We start from the raw sequence: 18,035 nt of genomic DNA, 5'->3' as shown, positions 1-18,035 counted from the left end.
GTTGCTCCCGCGCCTCGCTCAGCCAGCGAGCGGGAGCCGGTCTATACGTGGGATCCGAACCCTCGGACGGGAGCGCCGCCGCGCTTCCCAAGCGGCGCACTATCCAGTGCGCCACCGGGCCGGCCCCATGATTCTTAGCCCTTTGGTTAAAGTCCCACCTCAGCTAATACACATGGTGGGAGCTGAGACCAAAAGTTCCTGGTCTGCTGCACCCCTGTCCCCTGGATACACACATACCACCCTCGGAGGGGCTGTCTGCCACAGCAGGTGGGCACAGCACATCTCTGGTGAATGTCTGATACAAACTGGAGAAAACGGGAGGGAACAGGAAAGACCACCCACGTCCATGACACCCACCTGTCCCTTGATCAAAGTTCTTGTTGTTGATTATGATGCACTTGCCCACCTTCTCAAAATTCATGTCATACTGATACGTAGCCACTCGGTCTCGGGTGGTCTTGGCTGATTGTGTTGAGCCATTTTTCTTCTTACTGGGGAAATAAAAAGCCAGTCAGGGGTGCAGAAGAAATGTGGACAGTAATGGCCTCTTGGTTTTACCATTAGCATGTGCAAGGAAGCTGCAATCTCCGTGAAGAGAGACCTGGGGTGGACAGATGGCTCTGTTTAATTGTCATGTTTAAAAGGAATGGGGTCCCCTGGTAAATCTCTTTAGATGCCAGAGAAATGCAAATTAAAATCGCAACTACCAAGACACACTCACCAGGATGGCTACGATGAAAAGAAAAGAGTGTTCAGCACCTGGAATTACCATACATTGCTGATGGGAACCACATTGTACATCCATTGTGGGAAACTGGAAGAATCTACTAAAACTGAACTTACACATATCCTGTGACCGAGCAATTTCCCTGGGTAACACAAACATGGTCCCCAAAAGACAGACACCCACGTGTTCACTGCAGTCCTATCTATAATAGTCCCAAACAGGAAAGAAGCCACACATCCATTTATCATAGAAATCTGGAGATGGTTTTCCCTACAGTTGGAGGGTTATGGACCAGAAGGGACATGAGGACTTTCTTCAGTGTCAGTCATATTTTGTTTCTTGGTATGGGTGCTGGTTACATACATGTGTCAGTTATTCATGAAAATTCATAAGTATGTGCACTTTTCTACGTGGGTGCTATAATTTAATAACATTTACATGAAAAGGGAAGAAAGGAACAGAGCAATTTAAAAAAGAAAATAGGCCCCTTCTAATCTCCAGACAACTGGAGGCTCGGTGTGCCCAAAGTCTGGCACCTGGGCAGTATGGTGGGAGCCTGAGGCATTGCTGAGAGGGCAGAGGGACAATGTCAGATGAGAGTGGGCAGAAGCCTTGCTCGTCACCCACCGCAATGTGGGCTCCAGGAGGGAAGAGACTGTTACCTGCTCTGAAAATCACTGTGTCCCCGATGCTTAGACCAATGCTTGGCACGTAACATGCTTGATAAATATTTGTTGCATGCATGAATAGAATCTCATCCTCTCGTGTTACGGATGTGGAAACTGAGGTCTCCAGGGAGGCAAGAGTTGTGCCAGATCACCCAGCCAGTGGTGGGCAAAGTGGGACCATCACTCAGGCCTCAAACTTGCACGCCAGGACTCCAGACCCCTGTGCCCTTGAGAGTTTGTTAGCACAATCCCCCCACCCTCTTCTGACAGCTCTCAGCCAAAGCTGGAAGAAACAAAGTGAAAGTGAAAACTCAGCTTGCTACCTGACAAATGCAGGCCGGGAGTTTCCTCCACTCTTACCTGTTGGAGGTTCTCAGAATCTCTGAAGGACATGAACTTCTCCTTGCCCCCTCCTACCTTGTCCAGATTACAGATTACCTCTTATGTCTAACCTTCAGATTCCTTGCTGCTATCTTCCACTTGGACATGACTTTCTCCTTCACTTTTATAAGGTCAAATTTCTTCCATGATGCCCTTTCATTTTTAAAAGAGAAATATTCCGAATCTGCTCTCCTGCCTTCCCTGGGCACCTGCCTCCCTACCTCCGTGTTCTGTCTGGTTTATGGGGTGATGTTGGTTTTTCTTTCCACTTCTTCCCCTGGAGAGGCAGCACACAAGAGCGCTGGACTTGGGGTGGGACAGAGCTCTGTGTCCCTCCACCTGTGTGACCTGACCAGTGAGTTACTGCCCTTCTCAGAGCGTCCGCTTCCTCTCCTGTGCAACGTAGTCAATTGCACACATTAGGTGTGGTTTTTTTAGGGTGTGTGTGGTTGTCACATTCGGTGACAGCTGCGGTGGCAGCAGGCACTCCCCACGGAGTCTTCACCCTGTCAGAGGATAGAGTGTGAGCAAGGTGAGTTTCTGCACTGTTCAAGGACATACCACATGGGCAGGACAAGGATTTATTTCCTTACTGCTGCCCTGTCAATGACCCTGTTTGACAGCATCCTTCGTGCATGTCAAAATACGTGTGCACGGTCTCTCACAGATACACAAAATCTTTGGTCTTCCATAGATGCCTCGGAGGTAGGTAGAGGGAGTATAATCATGCCCATTTTACAGGTAATAATGATAACAATTAACATTTGTCAGTGCTGACTATGGGCCTGGATCTTGTTAAAATTCTCCCCTGCAATTTCTCATTGAATCTTGACAGCACCCCAAAGAGGGAGGCAGATGCCACCATAACCCCCTTTAAGGGTGGTTAAGTAACCAGCTAGGGGGTGTGAGTGGACACAGCAGGTCCAAGTCCAGGCAGTCAGACCTCAGAAACTCCTCTTCCTCACTAGGCCATGGGGACCCCCAGATGGAGACAGCAGGTGTTGGGTTTCTGGGCGAAGCCAAACTGTGACAGGTCACTAGCCTCCAGAGAGGTCATCCCAAATTCCTGGTACCAGGATTGACAGGGCATTGGCTAGGCGACCCTCTGGGGGAGTCTACTTAGTGATCCAAGTGTCTCTCCACAGGACCCTCCCTGAAAGTGCCAGCCTCCCAGGCTGGGTCGGCAGTTGACTCAAGAAAACTCTAATCTCTTAGAGCTTCAATTTTCTCATTGATAAAAATAGGCCTAGTTATCACTGTTAGGATCAAATGGGATAGGATGCGTGACTTTCGAAATCTACAAAATTCCAAACAAATAAAAGAGCTATTGCTTATTAGTACCTGTCACCTATAAGCAAGGAGCTTTATAAATCACTGTCCATTCTCACAGCCACGATGCACTTGTGCAGATAAGAAAGTTCATGTTCAGAGCTGGGATGTGATTCCTAGTGATCTGGCCCCATGGTGTCTGCTTTCTCTACTATATTGTTTGTTTAAAGAACAAACGCTGTCTTTGATATTAAAATTCAGGACAGGAACTTTCCTGTCTTCCAGTTGCTTTTGGGGAAGTCAGAGTATAATCTGTAATCTGTGACCTTTCTTAAACCAGATCCCCTGACCCAGTTAACCCCTTACAAAGGTAGCTTCAGGATGGGCTTCATCCAGCGTTCTCTTCAATCCTTCAGAAAATACCAGAATGGGGTAAAAGGAGAGAAAACTGAATTGTGAAGTAGGATTTTTTCAGCACATCAGGTGTATTTCAGAGCAAGAGTCCTGGATCCTTTAGCCTATTTAAGAACATTGCAAGACCCTAAGAGTAGCATCAGGACTGGTAGGCTGGAGGTCACAGTTTATGCACTAAAACCCTGTATAAGAGATAAAACTCTACTTCTGTTTTCTGCAATATGGATCACTGTGACACTATCCAAGTAATAAACAAGCTGTGACTTTTTAAAACTGTCATTAGCTCATCATCAGTGATGAGCAAAACAAAACCAGCAAGCGCCTTTTGTAAGAAAAACAGGCCTGGATATAAGTTACATGAAAAATGAAAGGACTGTGTTTCTGTAAGAACAGATTTTGGAAAATTAAAGGGTTAAAATAAAAAGAATACAATGTGGGAATAAAGATATACACACTTGAAAGAGAACACTGCACATGGTTGTGAAAAGTACCTTAAAATTGAATGTGAAATATGATACTTATCCCTGGTAAATATTTCAAAAGGGTAGTACCTAGTCTGCCCCTAAGTTGAACTCTTATTTTTCAAAATGAACTCAATATCTGCTTCCTCTTTCTGAATTTGAATCGGTCAATATTAATTTTTCCTTCTAACCAAAATAGCTTACCTAGCCTGCCCCTAAATTGAACTCTTGTTTTTCAAAATGAACTTAATATCTGCTTCTTCTTTCTGGATATGAGTCAGTCAATATTAAATTTCCCTTCAAACCCAAATAACTTTTTTGTTAAAGCAAGTCTTCCCAGTTCAGAGATGTGTATTAGAGAGTGATTATCAGTTCAATTCTATTGAATTCATCTTCCTAAGAAGAGCTGACCTTGGGAAAACTCCATGCATTGCTTGACCTTGGGGAAGCAAATCTCTGATGATCAGCTTAAAGCATGTAACTAAGAGAGATGAATAAAAGGAAATGATTGTTGAGAAGGCATCAGAGAGAAAGCACCAGAAAAAAAGGGGTGGGGGGATTAAAGTTCACTGCATATAGATATATTCTGCCACAATGAGAGTCCAAGAGATTATTCTGCCACCTAATAGCTGTGAGGTTTGGGGGCACCTTTTCTCTCCCGGGGCTACCTTCTACCCTGTTCTCCCTTCGAGACTATGGCAAGAGCCACTATATTGGTAGAAAGTGATTTCTTGTCTTGATTCTTGGACCCTGTGGCCATTGCTGATGGGTCCTGGGGCAACTGATCCTCTTCCCTGAGAATTTGAGAACAGAAATTGATAAAAAGGGTAGGTGTCGGGCCGGCCCGGTGGCGCACTGCTACAGTGCGCTGCTTGAGAGTGCGGTGGCGCTCCCGCCGAGGGTTCGGATCCCACATACAGACCGGTTCCCGCTCACTGGCTGAGCGAGGTGCAGGAGCAACACCGAGGGTTGCGATCCCGTTGCCGGTCCTGGTCCGGTACGGGCGCGACATTGAGGGTTGCGATCCGTTGCCGGACATGAAAAAAGACAAAAAGGAAAAAAAAAAGGGTAGGTGTCTCTCAAAGTGGCTAAAATGAGAGTTGTTGGTGGCGTGTTTCACCATGTGGCCAGAGGAACCAAGACAAACAGGCTGGCAAAAAAGGGGCAGAACAAAGCCAATGGATAAAAGAAATGTGGGAACCGAGGAGGAGAACGGATAATGTTTGAGTCCCAGATTCCTGCAGCCTGGGTGTTCCTTTGAAAATATCAACCAGATCCCAACTCTGCTACTTACAACCTTGCCAAGGCTCCCCCTGGAATTCCATTCCGGGGATCTCCCCTGCCGGCCTGACCCCATTCCTGGTGCAGCGCTGTCCTACATGGGCTCAGACCTGCTGGGACTGCTCGTGGAGGCTCACAGGGAACAGCGACACCCAGGAGACTCAGGACGGGCTCACATCCTTCTGCATGGCTGTGCCTGGGTTTCAAGTCTCTCTACATACGTGATCCTAGTTCACTGAGCATCTCATAGCTTGCTCGGTCCAGGACCCCAGAAAACCCAAGCTTTCGCCTCCTGACCAGGCATCTAGTCTTGCCCTTGTGGTCCCTTCCCCAAAGGGAGCTTTTAAATAAATAAAAACAATAAACCCAGTGCCGTTTGTTCCGTGCTCAGAACCATCGGTGGTCTCTCACATGCCCAGAAGGAACTCCGGGGTCCTGACCGCAGCCCACAGGACCCACACGAGTGACCACCCTGGGTTTCTGCCCCTGACTCATCCCACCCCAGGAAAGCTCGAACTCGTCTGGCTTGTGGCTGCCTCAGGGCCTCGGCTCTCACTCTTCCCTTTGGAAGCCCAGGCCCCCACGGCCCCGAGAGCCCGACGTCTCCCTGCTTCACTTCGCTCGGATCTCGGCTCCCACTTCTACTCCCTGCCCACACCCCCCACCCCCATCATTCTCTGTGTCCTGTCATTGGATTAATTCTTACATCACACCTCGTCACCTGACCAATTGCCAGTCTCCTGCTAGAGCACACACTCTAAGAAGGCAAGACTTGGACTAGCTCACTGACGTTCCCCTAGCTTCTAGAACAATGCCTGGCACTCAATAATAATTTCGTGAATGAATAGAGAGCATTTCATGCTGAAGGAGTATCACAGGCAAAGGCCCTGAGCGACCTCCAGTTTAACCAGGGTGCAGATCAGCCTACAGGGAGCTGCTGTCCCACCTGCAGAACAGCAGGGCACTGCAGAGGCAGGTGAGGAGGGAGCACGGAAATACCAGCACTTCCATTTGCCAATTCTTGCTGCAAGGCCTCTGCAGAGACACTTACTCCGTGCAGCCTCAGGCTCAAAGACTACATATAGGAAGGAAACTGAGTTCAGCGAGAGAACTATGTCAGGGCAGCCCCTAGCTGCTGATTCTGCAGAAACACAGGACAACTGTATTGCCTGAGGATTTCTTTTGTGTGTGAGACCGAACACTACTTGCCAACATTTTTGGACAGACAAGTTGTCTTCCCTTATTTCCTCTGCCTGTCTCATTTCCACATTTTGCACCTTATTAGCACACATCTCGATTAAAAGAGCTGACTGGCAGGTGAAAGTTTATTCAACTTCACTCCCGTAATAACCAGCAGGGCAGGTTTCAAGGACCCGTTCAGTCTCCACTCCCCAGTTGGACCATAAGGGGAGGGGTTTTAGTCGAAATCACGTAGTATTATTAAAAAAACCACAGAAGCTCTCCACATTGTGATGTGGGATGATCTCTAATAAGCAATTGTAAACATGGAAGAAAGCTGAGGTGCAGACGATAACAGTATGCTACCTTCTGAGAGCAACTGAGACAGAAATACAATATTTTTAGATTTGCTTGTATTTGTATAAGAAACTCTTGAAAGATGGTACAGGAGATAAATCCATGGATCCTGGGGCTGGACTGCTTGGGTTTGAATCCCAGCTCCACCACATAGCTGTGTGATTGTGGGCCAGTTACTTAACCTCTCTGTGCTTCAGTTTCCTCATCTGTAAAAAGGACAAGAGAATAGCATCTACCTCAAAGCCTGTAACAAGTTAATAGTCACAAAGCACTAAGAACGGTGTGTGGCACGTACTAAGTAGTAAATAAGTGTCATGATTATTTCTAATGTTATTATCGTATAGCATTAAAAGTGGTTACTTGTGTTATAGGGTCTGGGAGCAGCACACAGGCAAGAGTAGGGGAAGAATTTTGACTGTATTGCTTTTCTATTACATGCAAATAAGTTAGTTATTCAAAACATTAAACTAAAAATTACTATTTAATAGTTAAAAGTCGCCTGCTTGCTGCAAACAGGTTTCAAGATCTGGCCTATTCTGAAGATTACTAGATTCACTTTTTTGTGTGCTTAATTGTTGAAAGCGTCCCCTAGATACCCCACTTTTCTGTTATCCACTGTGATTTACCCCTCTTCCTAGCCTTTTAAACTTCTTACTCCTCCCTATTGTCAATAATAATGACAATAATATAGTCACTATAATAAATACCATTTTTTGATCACTTAATGTTTTCTATATATTATCTCATTTAATCTTTATAACAATTCTGTCAGGCATTAACCCTATTTCATAGAGAGAGATTAAGTTAGCTTAATCACAAAACTAGAAAGGGGTAGAACCCAGATTTATTCTGAGCACCAAGTCACCTCTGTTAAATTCAGATTCCCAGGCCAGGTCTTAGAGTTGGACAATGAGAGTCTTGGGCCAGAACCGGGCACTTTCCTGGAGATGCTCAGACCCTCTGAAATCTGAGGGCCATGCACGAGCCTGTCTGCCCCCTGCACAGACCCTTTGGCTCTGATCTTTCATTGCTGTCCGCTCTTGTTTCAAGTCCCACGGCTGTTTCCAGAGCCTAACAAAGCAGAGATGTTGGCCCCATGTTCCTGCATGGCCTTTCAGGCTCCCATGCAAGGCAGAGAATACCACCTCGCTCTCCCTTCTCAAACACATACCCACGTGGACGCAGTCCTTCCGCCCCTTGGCCCTTGGCTAGAAGGTCGAACATGATGTGCTTCAGGGAGCTAGTCCTTCTGGAAGGCACCCCTAGGCATCAGCATGGGTGTATTTAGGGTCATACCTGAGAGTTATGACTCTCTGTGAAACCCTCAAGAAGATCTCTCAGCAGTGATGGCAAAGCTGAACACTAAACCGAAATGACTTTAACACCACCATCAAAAGGCTTCCAAGAAATGCCACTGCAGGTGATGTCATCCTTAGAGTCCCCGTTGTTTGTAACAACCCGCTTGGAGTCCTCAGAGCAGCCTTAGTGTGAGCAATAATTTACTCTCAGCACAGTCAGAGGAGGTGTGCTCTGGGACAATCACAGTCCTAGCAGCTCAGAAAGAGTTACTGTCTGTTTGGAAATCTGCTGCAGGAGCCAAGCAGATCATCAGATAAACAACTGCTATTGGACAGAAGAAGGGGCCTCAAGGGCCCCAGGGAGATCATGCTAATTAATTAGCTAACTGCAGAAAGATGGCACCAGTCCACAGCTCAGCACAGCAGGCTCTCCCAGGGGTGAGAGCAGGGAGGGAATAAGAAGGGAATTAAGCAGCTTTCCAAGATCCAGATTAGAAACTTCTCCAGCTGGTGATCATCCCCAGAGGCAAGATTTTCTAAAAGTGGCTGTTCTTGTTGCCCCAGGTTCGTAGCACCTTTCAGCAAAAGATGCTGGGACACAGGAGGACTGCCATCACAGACCCCAGCAGGGTGAGCAGAAGAAAGAGCACACTGAGATTCTTTCAAGTCCAGATGAGCAGACACGAGCCTTTCTCCTGAATCTGATGCACAGGGCAAACGGTGGTGGAACCACTTCATACATTTCCTAAATTGACTTGAACAATTATCATGAATATTTTTATAGTCTTATGCTTTACAACGTGAATTAACAGTCACTGTCCCAATGATCCTGCAAAGTACAGACAAGAGGCAAAGCAAGACAGAGCAACTAAAACTGGCCCGGGTACTGTTAAAGCAAGATTCCATCACATCATTCTTACCACCACCCACCTCCTCCTTTTTCTCCCTTTGCTGATAAACCTAGTCTTTATCCTGGCCCTTTTTATATTCTGAAGACTTTCACCAAGATTACTTTGCTGAGAAGAAACACAGGAATCTTGTTTTGGAACCTGCTGCTAAGTGCAAAATCCACAATAAATTAGACCAATGAATTAAAAGTTCTAAATCCTCTTAAAAGCTCTTGTGTTCCACAACTCGCTGCAGTTTTTAAAAAATAAATCTGGCCACTAAATCATGGTGCTTAGGGTCAGACAAGCAAGATCGCAACAGACTACAACATCGTGGTAGAATGACTTATTAAGAGCACTTAATTGTGCACTAAAATGCAGCGAAGTTACTTTACACTACAGTCTGAATAAGGCGCCTCCTCAGCACGTTATTGTTGGTCTTGATGCTGTACTTCCTTGCCAATGTGAGCAAGTACCAATATTTCCACTTCCCGGATGCATTCAGATAAGCACAGATCTTGGCTAGAGACACAGCTGATGCCAGCATCAGTTATCAGAAAGGAACCAGATTATCCTAACTTCTTAGGTAGAGAGCCATTTCTTACCACCTCAAATTTCACAATGCGAGGCCAACTACTGTATTTTCCTTATAACAAAGTCGAGTCAAAAAATTACAACCAAGCTCTGATGGTTATCTACACAAAAAGACCTCCTTGTAGAGCCTACCATAACTTGTACCGGAAAACATTACAGAATAATGTTTTATAGAAAATATTGTGCCTACTTTACAAAGAAGTGAAAAACCTCAGAAAGTGCATGATGAATTTTTACAATACCCTCTGAGTATAATTTTCCCCATCACTGGAGTGGATAAATACAGGTTTTACCCTCTTACAGATGGAAACATGAATTATGCCTTTCTATATTTGGAAGGGAATATAAGCACGCAAACCCACTCCTATTTATTTTCTAAAGAGTCTCCACGAATAGGATTCCCAGTAGCACTATCTGTTTGCAGACATTCATCAGCATGAAAGGAAACACACCTCTGGGCTCCCATCTCCCCAGGGCTGTTCCATTTGGAACTAGAGCTCTGGCTTTCGTAGCTGCTTTGTCTAAATATTTTGGGGATGATTCACGCATGGTTCCAACATTTCAACAGAGGGCATCCCCACAGTCCTAACATACCAAGGCACAGAGCAAGAGAGAGAAGAAACAGTGCAGGCGGTACCTAGTGTCTCCGTCTGGAAGCATCTCCCGTTGCATCAGAACTAGGCTCCGCCCTGCGACGACAGGGTGTGAGTTTCCTTCTTCTCTGTAATAATAAAAACTCAACATGCTCAGAGCTCAGCAGGGGACAGAAGACTGGCACAGGCCGCCTGGCCCTAAAGGCCTGTGACTGAATCAGCAGTGAGCTGCACGCTGGAGTTTTCCATAGGACCATTCAAACTCGGGCTGGGAAGGTCACACTGGCCTCCCCTTCTCTGCTGACCGGCAGAAATGCCCAGGCTCCCCATTGTGGCATCCCCCCACTCTGGGACAGCTCCCTATGGAAAAAGTGACTTTTTAAAAGCATGGGGTCCAAATAAAAAAATTTTTGGTAAAAAAAGCAAATTTCCACAAACATGCAGTCAGTAGCACAATCTTTAAGAGACTGACTGTCAGTAGAATAAAATACCACACAGCTACTAAAGGTGGTGAGCACGTACACGTGGTCAACCCACCGACATGCCAAATCCACAAAGGCCACAAAACAGCACACGTGTGAATGGCAAAATATGTAAACTTGTATGTAAGTAAAGGAACAAAAATAGGAAGTGAGTTGTGGCGAATTAAACTGTTCAAGTTCACAAGGTTATTTCTCCCCCATAAAGGTACTCAAACTAGTAATACAAATAATAGAATACAAGACTATAGGGGATTACCCAATCCTTTAATTTTCAAGTGGGGCATATAAACATTTCTCAATGGTCTTGCATAACATAAACTGAGTGATCCAAAACTTACTACGCTTTCCCATCTCAGCTCTCCAAATGCAACGAAAAAAATGTGAGCACAGAAAAACCAAAACACTTATTAAGCAAACTTCTCAGCAGTGGTTCAGGGTCGTGATCAGTGAAAGGTACAAAGCTGATGAAGTGACACTTGCTAACCTGCGTAAACCTCCTGGTCACTGGCCATCCTCAGGTCTGCAAGCAAGAGGGAAAACGGGCTCTATACATTTTTCTCTGAAACTCAGCTTGCAAAAATATACCGAGACATGGAGAAGCCAACTCAGTTTAAAACAGGCTAAGAATAGACTCCCTTCCCCCAAACTCATCAATCTCCACTGACCCTCTCTCCCCTAAAAAAAGGAACAGTGAGACCTCTGAAAATAAAAATTGACACGAGACTTAAAAACAATCCTCCAGAGGAAAGAAAAGGCTGAATTCTCTTTAAATGTCCTAATAGATTGAGTGGAAGGTACAATCACGTGTGTACTGTGGCTGCAGGGTCCAGGATTTAGAACAGCTAACACGCTTCAGCCCTCATCCTTCCACAACCTCATCAACCCATCTTCTCCACTTGCAGCTGAGCAGCACACAGACTCACCCTCCCAGATCCATGCCAGACAGAAACCGGCCAGCTCGGGCTTTAAACATGCCACACCATGCGACACATGTCTTACTTGTGCTCAATGTTCATTCAAGAAGCAACAGGTTATATTTCCATAGTACTTTTCTATTACTGGACAATTATTCTACACCAACAGTGTTTTAAATTTCTACTACTATAAAACCTGATTATTTACCTCTCTTCCTTACTTCTTCTCACTTTAGAGTTAATTATTTTCCCATGTAGAAGAGCTATCACTTAAAATAACTGCAGGGATCCTACACATGTAGAAGCTACAGCTTCCTAGTTCCCAGGCCCTGGGACCGTGCTGTGGCGGTGCATGGCTCATCTCTCCTGAAATGTGTGCATTTGCCCTCTTCATGGGAAAGAACACTGCCAGCCTTGCTGGAACAGCTGTCCCTATACCATCCCTCAGCTGAAGTGAGGCAGAAAGGGAGCAGTTTGCATGAAGAATTAAATTTGCTGACCCACTTGGGTGGAAGAAAAAACTGCTCTGTTGGTGGATTAACGTGTCTGAACAGCTTGATGGCACCGCAGCTGCGGGTAGCACTTGATGTAAGGGAGTGGAACACTGGACCCCAAGTTAGGCTTGTGCCTTGGTCCTGGTCCTGCTGGGTGACTACATGTAAAGCTCTTAACCTCTCTGGTCTTATTTTCCTTGACCATAATAGAAAGGAATTAGATACCTTTTGTGGGGTCTTCCAATTTAACAGTATGAGTCTATGATTTCTTCCTTATCAAGTACATTCAGGTAACTCAGGAAGCTGACGGTTACTTTATTTAATTCTCACAACCATCCAGTGGGCAGGTATTAATATCCCTATGATGCAGATGAAGAAACTGAGGCTCAGAAAGGTAATGCGACTTGATATTGTCCCTCAACTAGCAAGTGGGGACAGAAACAGGATCTGAAACCAGGTTGTCAACTTGACACTACCACTGCTGCTATTTTACGTGGTATCATTGCTGATTCAAATTTGGCATTAAATCTTTATTACTGTACATACAAATTTGGGAGCCAGGCACTGAGTATTGTGGAGGCTGAATGTGAAGCCTTCCTCTACTGAAAATAAATGCCGTTAGTATATTTTAAAGTTCATTTTTTTTTCAGGGGGGCCCAGACCTAGCCTCTTTCAATCTACGGGTGTCACTGTACAGCTTTTACTTAATTTGAAACATACTGTTTAGAATTAGTTAACGTCTGCCTTTGTTGTTCTTGTCTCTAATTCCAAAGCACTGCTTCTTCTGAAACACTTCTCTCCCTTCCCTCAAATGAAAAGCCACCTGGATCTTTTTTATAATTATGCAAATAACACATTTTTTAATAGGGACCTGTTTACATATAACACTGACTGGCAGGGAAGCCCAAGTACTAGTCCAGGAGAAAGAATTATAACTATGTGGCATTTATTAAACACCCTCCAGGGAGACAAAGCCTGGAAAACGAAGGTGATGCTGAGGACAAAGCCCATGTGATCTGAGCCAGTGCCTCAAAAATAGAGAGTGTATCAAAATTTGAGAATGAGCTTTTTTTCCTGCCCTCTTCCCCTGGGGGAATTAAAAGGATCACCAAACCCATCAGCAGGAACACACAAGGCTCCACCAAGGCCCTGGGGGAATGTGAGACTGTGTGAAATCCGTTTGCTATTTTGTTTTTTATTTTCTTAAATTCTGACCTTGACAGAGCTCAGAAAGGAGCCACTGATTTCACAGCTGAAGAGTCCCTAGGAGAGAACATCTTCCAGGCTGCTGGGCAAGGCTTGCTCTTGGGCCTGCAATGGCTCCCAAGGGCCTGTGCTATCAGGAACAAGGCACCCCACCCAGTGGCTTCCACCCACTTTCTCAGACACAGCCTGCCATGGTGGCCTGCCTGACAATCATTTCCACCCTGCCCTGGCCCTTAGGCTCTGCCAGGCTCCTAATACTCCCACCAACTTTTCTTGACACCTTAAGTTCCAACTCCTACTGCAGACCTTCCTTCACCTTCCCCTCCCTGCCTCTCACAGCTCCTAGTCTGTATCATGCAATTCAGCAATTAGTTATTATTTTCTGTAGCTGTACCTAGGCATTCAACGGAAACTTGACGTTATATCCAGGGCAGGGACTACATGGTTAACACGCATGGCAGGTAACCTGCGCTAGGTGCTTGAAATCAACAGAGACCCCTCTCCAAGTGCACTGATGACGCCAGGCCTTGCTCTATAAACTATGGTCCATAAGAAATGTAGACTGTACCCAGACTGATTTCCTCTAAATGATTTTTTAAAAACCTAAATACTTTACTAACTTTAAACTGTCTTAAAATATTTTTTTTCCTTTGTACTTTTCATTGTTTTCTAAATGGTCTTCAATAATGAGAATACTGGAAAAACATTTTAGTATGTATATATTTTTAAGAAAAGTAAAGAACAGTGGGGCTTCTACAGGGCCCGTGGAATGGAAATAAAATGATGCTGTCCTGCCACCTAGCGGCAGTGAGACAAAAAAGCCAAGACAAGTGTAAGGGCTTGGAACTACCTGGGGCCAATGAGTCCCACTCAGGCTTTTGGCGGAAAAGTGGCTTCTTTCTGTTTCCCAGAATCCTTGAGGTCTCCAGGGGAGGGTGGGGGCAGTCTGGTCCTCAGTTAGAGACAGGTGGGGGCGCTACTGGCTCTTCCACTGCCTCAAGAAAGGAGCTGGGGTGGCATGGGAAGAAAGATGCTGCCATCAGCGACAAGGGTCATTCAGACACTCCTGCGTGCTGCCCACGCACTTCTGACTTTGGGATACACAGTGTCCCTGAAACCGCAGAGAGGACCTTGGAGGAGCTGCGACACCTCCCGGATTTGCAAGAAAAAACCTTCTAATGGGGCATTCGGGTCACCCCAACGAGTTAAATTTTAGCAGAATAAACAATCCCAGTTAGAATCATAAAGGCACAGAGTGGTAAGGGACACTCACTATATGCTTCAAATGACACTACAGTCATGTGTTGCTTAATGACGGGGATATGTTCTGAGAAATGCATCCTCAGGCGATTTCATCCATATGCGAACACCAGAGATGACTCACACAAACCTAGATGGTGCAGCCTCCTACACACCTAAGCTGTATGGTGTAGCCATTAGAACCTCATGGGACCACTATCCTATATGTGCTCCATTGTTGACCAAAAAAGATTGTTATCTACATGACTCTATCCATATTACTAGATACCGTCAACTACTTCCTGTGATTCAGGTGACCCTTCCTCATCTGTCTCTCTTCTTCAGCCTCTCCAACCTCCCAGGCACTGCCGGAGTCTGGCTGCTCGGCTCCTCCTGGCCCAGTCTCACTCCCATCCACACCGTCCACTCTGGCCTGGAGACCTGCACGGCCTCCTCACCCGCTTCCCCGCCCATGTGGGCCCTCCGTGCATTTTCCTCCACGCTGCAGCTCACATGCTCTTGTATGTATTTTTAAGGTATAACTAATCAAATCACTCTAATACTTAAACCCTCTAATCCAATGACTTCACTGTCCTTAGGATAGAGTCCAAATCACTTCAATGATCTGTTTCACATCTGCCTTCTCGACAAGAACGTCCGAGGCTGGGCGTGTTGATCTTGTTCTGGCTGCAGCCCCAGGGCCAAACACGGAATCTGGGACATAAAAGTGGCGACAGAGCACACCGGCCAAGAGCTCAGTTTGAGAAGCGGGTAAAAGCAGGTTCAAATCCCGACCTAGCTACTGATCAACTATGAGACTTGGTGCAAGGGACTTAAATGCTCACTGTTGGTCCATAAATATTTTAAAGATGAATGAAATAATAAATTAGTGGCCAAAAATGGCATCTGAAGTGGTTAATTTTAAGGCCAGTGATATTTTATCAGATGGAAGAATCTTCCATCTTAATAAAGTAAAAGAAATGGAAGAAGAAAATGTAAATTTTAAGGGGGTATGTCACAAATTTTAATTGAATTTTATTTGAATTGACTTCCTGCTGGTAGGTGGCTAGTGTGTCATTTAACACGTGGATAGAGTCAGATGCCTACAGAAGGCATTCCCCTTTCCCATTCTCTCATCTCCCACTGTATCAAAGAAGGGTAGCCTTTCTCACCCACGCTGAACCTTACTTACATGGTGACTAAACCTCTGGGTCACCTAACAAAGGGAAAACTGAAATATCAGTCTCTGTGATTCTCCTTGAATCAGGCAGTGTGGTGGCGCTTCCCGTTATACACAAGTCTAATGAGGGTGGAGTATGGCATTAGAAATGAGGGCATTTGGGACCACATTGGGCTGTTCCAAATTCAATTACATACTGAAAAATATCTTGAAAAATATATACATTATAGAATGGAATAGGAGTGGTAGTGCTTCTTGTTTAATGACCTGGCCTTTTTCATCCCCTGATTATTCCCAAAGATTTTATCGCTGTTGAGCTAGAGTCCTGTGAGAACAAAACAAACTGATTCCAGGAGTTGGGTCTTGTGTCCTTTCCTTCCTCCTTTCCTCCTTCCCTCCCCATCCATCCATCCATTCAAGAATTAGAATTTAGGGGCCGGCCCGGTGGCGCACTGCTACAGTGCGCCGCTTGGGAAGTGCGGTGGCGCTCCCGCCGAGGGTTCGGATCCCACGTACAGGCCGGTTCCCACTCCCTGGCTGAGCGAGGTGTGGGAGCAACACCGAGGGTTGCGATCCTGTTGCCGGTCCCGGTCCGGTACGGGCGCGACACTGAGGGTTGCGATCCGTTGCCGGACACGAAAAAAGACAAAAAGGAAAAAAAAAAAAAAAGAATTAGAATTTAGAATTCAGAAACAAGATGATTATTCACAGGGATGCCTAACAGCACATTTATTGAACTGAAAAAATCATATCAGATCTTTCCTGTGGCTAAGTGGTTTGACAAGAAGGACTGGCTTTGCCAATTAGATTATACAGCAGACTGTTCCCATAAATAAATGAGCTACATTAGCAGCTCCAAGGTCTTGACAAAAATACATTTAAAAAAGCATATGGTTTAAAGGCATCTTATCAGAAAAGGATATTGACAAATGTTTATTAGTGTTACTTTATCTTTTTTAGAATGTTTTGAGTTAAACAGGTTGCCTCTCAGAAAAAGAGGGAACAGGTTTAATTAAGAGTTATTTGAGAAGTTTTGGTAAAACCTGTTTGGTATACTTCCCAGAAACTGAAAAAGTAAATATCTCTAAAGGCTGAATAACAATTCCTCATGAAAGTCAGGTAATTTCCAATTCCTTACTTTCAACACAAATAAAGAAGGACCTAATTGAGTCATCATTTTTGGCACAGAACTCAGAAGAAATTCAAAGAATTAAGTGACATCACTATGACAAAACTCCCACTATTTCATGTATTTATTCATGATTTCTCAGTGCTTATATCTCTAAAAATGAAAAACAGGAAAAAGAGGTGATATTAAACTCTTTCTTATTCCAGCAATAAGTATTATTTGTCCACTTATTTTGAAACTAACATTTTTTAAAAGCCCACACATTCCATTAAAAGTTGCAATTTCAATGCAATTTCTATTTAATAGTTATTTTGATGAGTAATGATTTGACAATACTAATGATCTATTAACATCTATTTGTTTAGATCAATAGTGAATTTATAATAGCTAACATGGTAACTTAGTCTAGGAGAAATTTCTCTTAATACTCACAATAACTGGAAAAATATCTTAAAATTTATATAGATATACATACGCATACACGTATATGTTATAGGGATATATGATAGGGTGATCAATAAAAGACTTTTAAGCATCTACGTCTATGATATCAGAATAAAATGTGGAAAGAGAAGAGAATGAAACTACCACGCTCAGGAGGGAAAAAGAAACAACGTAAAAATTCTAGATGTTAAAGGAGAGGTTTTCATATATTCTTTTAATGGAGAAAGGTGGTTATAAAATCACTATGGGTTTAGATTCTGCTGGATACATTTAAAGAAGTGATTTTTAAATGTCAGTATTTACAAAACCCATTCATTTTCATAATTTGGGGGAAGTACACCACAGACTTTCTGAGGACTTATAAGGGGACTGTTAAATGATTTCTGTTTCACTTTCTTTTTCAAGAGGCAACTTACTTAACCCAAACACTCAAAAAGGATTGGGAAAAATGAAATATTATTATGTCTTTTGCAAATATCCTGACCAAAAAAATTTACATCACCTAAAAATATACAAGGGAGTATGTGGATCTACAACATTATTTGGGGGGTATGTGAGCAAGAACATTCAGAAACCATTGCTCTAAGGGGCTTTCCCTGGGGAGTGGTTGAGTCTGGACCAACTGACCTCCCGTCTTTTGAAAGTTTCCAGGAGTTGTAGCTGTATATTCTAGTCATTTTTTACCTTAAATGGCAACCAATGGAATGCGTGTCCACTGTGTTGTGGTCTTCCCACTTGCTTCTTTTTTTCTTGAATGACGTGACCCCAGGCTCTCCCTGGGTTGTTTCAGGGAGCCAGGCTGCCCCCCCCCCCCCCCCCCCCCCCCCCCCCCCCCCCC

At 44.6% G+C, this 18,035-nt stretch overlaps 1 protein-coding gene across 3 annotated transcripts in view; it reads right to left on the bottom strand.

Annotated features, from left to right (window-relative positions):
* Positions 1-18,035, bottom strand: part of CASP7 (caspase 7, apoptosis-related cysteine peptidase) — a 46,190-nt gene that overhangs the window by 17,359 nt on the left and 10,796 nt on the right. For 2 of the 3 annotated variants that reach the window (XM_008571025.1, XM_008571024.1), the window contains exon 3: positions 358-491. In XM_008571025.1, the coding sequence (XP_008569247.1) occupies positions 358-491 (134 nt within the window). Of the gene's footprint in view, positions 1-357; positions 492-759; positions 779-14,810; positions 14,838-15,644; positions 15,650-18,035 lie in introns of all 3 variants that reach the window. The other variant, XM_008571026.1, reaches the window with a different exon arrangement.

Source organism: Galeopterus variegatus, unplaced genomic scaffold, assembly GCF_000696425.1.
Source record: "Galeopterus variegatus unplaced genomic scaffold, G_variegatus-3.0.2 Scaffold654, whole genome shotgun sequence".
NCBI lineage: Eukaryota > Metazoa > Chordata > Mammalia > Dermoptera > Cynocephalidae > Galeopterus > Galeopterus variegatus.
Note: the sequence above shows the minus strand (reverse complement) of the source record. Positions and strands in the feature narration are given on the sequence as shown.